The sequence below is a fragment of the Phaseolus vulgaris genome, chromosome 8, assembly GCF_000499845.2.
Source record: "Phaseolus vulgaris cultivar G19833 chromosome 8, P. vulgaris v2.0, whole genome shotgun sequence".
In the NCBI taxonomy this organism is placed as follows: domain Eukaryota; kingdom Viridiplantae; phylum Streptophyta; class Magnoliopsida; order Fabales; family Fabaceae; genus Phaseolus; species Phaseolus vulgaris.
Window position 1 is genome coordinate 50,737,410 of NC_023752.2, and position 5,454 is coordinate 50,742,863.

Sequence of the window (5,454 nt, forward strand, 5' to 3'; positions counted from 1 at the left end):
ATTCTTTCTTTTGTTAGATGCCTACAATGACTATTGACTACTCACCACAACCCCACCCGTGCTACACAAACACACTCTCTCTCTTGTGCACACACGTCACATGTATCTTCCTCACTAATAATTCAACGCTGTGGTCCCCTTGGGCCCTTATCAGTTATCACCCCACCATCCATGGCGCAAGAGAACTTTTCACACTTTAAAATTTTAATCAATGCACATAGAAATCATCATCTATATTCTAAGAGTAATAAAGGCATTTAAATAGGAAGAAGATAGAAATTGAAAAGCACGTAACTTTCTCATATCATAAATGCGTGACTACATGGGCAAAAGGACAACAGTAACACCAACCACATTAAATAACGTCCGACCAAGATATCACCTTCCCCTTCCCTTCTTCTGTAACAAGTCCTTACACCAATTACGATACAGCCTCCAAGGGAAGCCCATAACAACAATAATAATAGCAGCGCGAAACACAACACAAAGATCAGTGTTTCCCACAAGCGTGTTACATTACTGTGCCATCCATCCGTCCAGTAGAAAATAGAGGAGGGTAGGGGCCCCCCTTCTCCCAATGTTGTCACACACACTCTCTCACTTCACACCCAAAGCTAGTGATAATTTTTACATCAGAGAAAAGGCAAACCCACCAAGGATTGAACACGACAAGGTTACAAAAAGAGGAAGTGAGGTAGGGGCCCATAACAGCCAAGAGGCGTGCACTCTCGTTTTTGGGTACTTTTTGGAACAACCAGTCTTCTCTTTCAAAAACAGCTCACACCCCATGCCAGCGTTAGTGCTACTTTCTCTAACCCCCAAGACATGGACTAATCATTCATTTCCTCTCTTTTTTTTCCTTTATTGCGGCATAATAAGCTGAATACCTCATCTCTTTCTTCACACACAAATTACATTACACAAAACCCACCTCCTCAACTCCCTATCTTCCAACAACTTAATGATTGACCAGTGGCTTCTTCAAGGGATTCATTTCACACTTCACATTCACCACTTCCCTTGCTCAACACTATCACCCACCTTCCATGATTATTACAAGTCAATATCCATACTTGTTTATTATTCTAAAAACACACAAAGATAACGTACTAAATAAGAGATAATGTTTTCTAATTCTCCAACTTATATGGCATCAAGTCCAAGCTCTATGGCCTTGAGTTTCAATGATTTCAAGCAACGTATGGCTTCATCAAGAAGCACAACTGGGTCCTTGCCCTTTCCACCAGGAACTATGCATTGCAGAATGCTCAGAACATCTTGAATCTTCTCCTTTCTCATCTTTTTATTGCCCGACCAAGAACCCATTCCACCTGACCCTCTACTACTGTTGCCAACACTTGATTCTGCATCATCTTCAACTTCAAAGGGTCTTTTCCCGTCCAGAGAACTAGCAGAGTCAATGAACTGTGTGTCGTCATCATAAGCCCCGTCCCACAGCTTTCGCTTCTTTGTTTCTCCAACGGAGCTAGCAACTTCTTCGGCCGTTCCCCTACGAGGTTCTTCCTGATTATCGTGAGTGGTCATTGTACTGGGTGAATGTCCTGTACTAGTAACTTCATCATCATCATCCTCAGTGGAATAACCATCACTGTCAGAGTAAAGCAATGCATTGATTTCCTCTGTGTCCTCATGCATCTCACTTTCAATGTCATCATCAGTTCCCTGATTTTCATCAACTTTATCATCCAAAGTTGGTCCAAGTCCAACCACATTATTCAAATCTCTCCTCAAAGATGGAGATTCATTCCCGTTGCTCAAATTGGTAGAACCATGCAGCTTTGAATCCCAGGAAGTAAGGCACTCAACAGGCCGACCAAACCTTGAACTATAAACCAAAGTTGTTTGATCAGCCGTTCGATCAATAACCAGGAATTGCTTCTGAGGGAAACCCGACGCCCCAACCGGGGCTATTTCCTCCCTAAACCCTTTTCCATGGCTAGCAGGGAGTTTTTCCTCTGCCGTGAAGTTTCGAGCAGGTGTAGTAAATCCCTGCCGAAAGCGAGGCAAACAATAAAACCAACCATGAGGTTCACCAGTATGTCCCAGCTGCGAATGAGGCAGCCCAGAGGACACATAAGCTGGCATTGTCACGTCTCTTGAGACGGAGTTGGCAACTGGATTCATAGCTGCAGAAGAACCATTTTGCTTCCCCATGCCAAAGGGTGCAGCATTGAAGGAGCTCAAATTGGGAGATTGCCAATCAAAGAACAGCTCCGGAATCCAGGTTCTACAATCTTCTCCCATTCAACCACAACAATCACCTAAAGATTTTCAAAGCACGCTGTGAATAAACAAAAATCTCTAATGAAAGAAACGAATGAATGCAAAAATTAACAATGCAAAATGTACCTGAAGAAAACGACTCAAACACAAGTGCTATCTTTTACTATTGGTAACTCTCACCAACAAGGAAAACAACAAAACCACCAGCTTAACCCAAAACGAACAAAGCAAAAAACTATTACGTGACAGGCTTGAGCAAGTGACGGAAGTATTCAGCCTGAACAACACCCAATAACAAAAATCTTTATCAGTATATTTTTCTATAAAGAGATAATGAGATTAGTTAAAAGATCATAAATTCAAAAATGATAAAAACTATAATATGAGTTTCTTCAATCCAAGGATAATATATACCTGGCAATCTATAAGAGGTTGAAAGCATGCCATAACTCTAACTATAATGGTAGCACTCCCTGCAATTCCATTCTCATGTTTCAATGCCCGAAATCTGGTTTGACTTGCTGCTTGGCACACCATAACTACTTTTCCAACCCTTCAAAATGAAAGAACAACAATGTTCCCAGAGACAGTGAGTCTGAAATCTGAAGCCTCCAACCCAGTGAAACCGGTTTTGCCGAATTGAACAATAGACAAAACTAAGTCTCTAATTTAACAGGGTCGACAAACTACTAAGGAAAAGAAAGACTAGAAACTAATGACAACTAGAATGTTGAGGAGACAAATCAAACTAGACCAAGTTGAACAAAAGAGGTTGAAACAAGATGGGTGGCTTTTTTTCAGCTGATCTGACGGACATAACAAGGAACGACAACAAAAAAATTGGACCCCATTGATTCAAGAAAAGAAAGAGATGAAGGAGGTGATTGAAAGAGGTTTAGATAAAAGGATCTTGAATTACAGAATGACTTTGCAATACAGGTTCAACGAAATCACTTTACGGTATACATCAACAGAGAGACTAAGCCACCACCGCATGCTGCTGTATCCTTATCCACAAAAAGATGAAGCCACCACTAACCACTACTCTTTCACCCAAAAACCCGATCAACGCCCTGCAATAGAATTCACACATCACAGATCCACCCATTAGCACATAATAACACCTTTAATTCAGCTCAAATTAGAGCAAAATATATAAAAGTGAGATCAAAACAAGAAAAACAAAATTTATTTTTCTTTTCTCCTTTCCTGAATCTATTTTCGCAAAACAAAACCTTTAGAACAGACTAATTACTGAGATTCAGTGAATCTAGAGTACAAATTTTGATCAAGGTTGAAAATAATAAAATAAAATAAACTAAGCCAATTTACAAGTTATGACAATAATTAATCAAAACAAGAACATATACAGAAACTAAGAGCACCATGTTCAGGAATGGAAACAAAAATTACCCAAAAATATTTTTAAAAAAGGAAACAAATTCACACACGAGATCTATATGCGTGAACTGAAACTCCTACAGACAAGGCAATAGTTCCAAATATTAAATTATCGTAGAACTAACAACCAAATTTGGGAACAAAATATAATCACACACACTAAGAGTAACTAACCAAAAACATAAGAATGGTGTAAAAGAACAAGAAGAAGGAAGTGGAAGAAGAACTTACAGGGATATGTGTGGAGAGAGAGAGAGAGGAAGAGAGAGAGAGAGAAATGAAGAGCAGTTGAGGAGAGGGAGCAAGCGTGACTTGGGTACAGTCAAAGTGGAAAGTGGAAACTGTGTGTAACCAAGAAGAGAGATGAGGAGTTGAGTTATATAGAAGATGCATTGACACATCTACCCTTGGGTGAAGTGCATCAAAATAATATTTAATAGAAAAATAAAAATAAAAATAAAAAGAGTGATTAAAATAATAATAAAATAAAAAGAAAGTCCTTGAGAGTGTTGTAGAAGGTTGATGAATATGTGCCCGTGCGTGAGGGTTGAGGACGCAAGAGTGCACGCAAACTCTTAAGTGCACAATCATGAACCACAGTAACCTAAGCCAACTTCAGGTTAAGTTAAGTTAATCCATCTCTCACCTCACACACACACACACTCCTCTGTGGTCCCCTGGGTAGTTCTATCATCACCTTCTGAATGTTTTTGTTTGGTCAATGAATTACTCACCCTCACCCACCACTCTTCACCTAACCATGTTCTCAGGTTCAAACCTAACCATCCGGTGTGGTTACTTTGTTGGTTGGCTTCACCTTGTCCCCGTTCCCCTGGACGAATCTACATCATGTGCATAGCTTACTCTTATTATTACTATTATTATTATTATTAAACACACATAGGTCTTCCTGTTGTCTATTCATATTTTTCTTACATTAAAATAATATTATTTTATAAATAATTAATTAAAAATAAGAAATATATAATTAAAAAACATATATTATTTTGTATAAAAAAGTATACAAAAGTTAGTTATAAAAGAAAAATTATTTAATAATTTTAAAATAAAGAGAAATTATTTAATTACTAACCAAAACTCAGAATGTGTATGTCATACCAAAGTCCCATTATGTCCTTCCAAATCTTCATAATTATTCACCACCTATGCAGGTGACCTCTGCATAAAAGAAATCTGTACGATCATCTCAGAAAATCCACAAGTAGTTTTCCATGCTACAATGAGAACTATCAACACCAAAAATAAAAAGCTAAAATATATATGAATAAATATTAATTTGTGCTCTCCTTCAATCTGACAAAAGGATTCTTGTTCTCATGTTAATTGTTGGTGTTTTTTCTACACATGATATAATTTTAATATGAAGAATTTGTGTATATATATAAAGGTAAAGTTGTGTCAATTTTACACATAACCATTATGTGTTAAAAGTGGAATCATTTTAGATAGATAAATTTGGATTAAAGTTAATAATTTTTATTTTTTTTTAAAAGATGTATTTATGTTGGTGATACAATTTTAATGTAATTTGATTTATACTTAAATAGTGTTGGAAGAGGTCTTAATGTATGAAATGACTTAAGTGACATGAATTCACTTTTACAAAATCAAAATCATATTATATTATGCATGCACAATTTTTTTTATAATGAAATTATATTATATTGATACGATTTATTCATATAAATAATATTTTTTTTCAAATATGATAATATTTATAAAAAGTTAGTCCCTCTTTAAAAAAAACCGATATAGTTATTTTCTCATCCATATTCAAATGTGATGTGA

General features: G+C 36.8%; 1 protein-coding gene across 2 annotated transcripts; it reads right to left on the reverse strand.

Moving 5' to 3' along the window:
- Positions 1–279: 279 nt before the first annotated feature.
- LOC137826532 (transcription factor bHLH143-like) lies at positions 280–4,034 on the reverse strand. 2 transcript variants are annotated; one of them, XM_068632525.1, is made up of 4 exons: positions 3,877–4,034; positions 2,659–3,317; positions 2,425–2,521; positions 280–2,282 (listed from the first exon to the last, which is right to left on the reverse strand). In XM_068632525.1, the coding sequence occupies exon 4, from the start codon at positions 2,263–2,265 to the stop codon at positions 1,144–1,146; it is 1,122 nt and encodes a 373-aa protein (XP_068488626.1). In that variant the 5' UTR covers positions 2,266–2,282; positions 2,425–2,521; positions 2,659–3,317; positions 3,877–4,034; the 3' UTR covers positions 280–1,143. The 2 variants fall into 2 exon arrangements, with proteins under 2 accessions (XP_068488626.1, XP_068488625.1); XM_068632524.1 differs by having other exon boundaries at positions 2,371–2,521.
- Between the last annotated feature and the right edge of the window lie 1,420 nt (positions 4,035–5,454).

Excerpts from the sequence above, each read along its gene's own strand:
- LOC137826532 (XM_068632525.1), bottom strand. The coding sequence starts at position 2,265 with ATGGGAGAAGATTGTAGAACCTGGATTCCGGAGCTGTTCTTTGATTGG.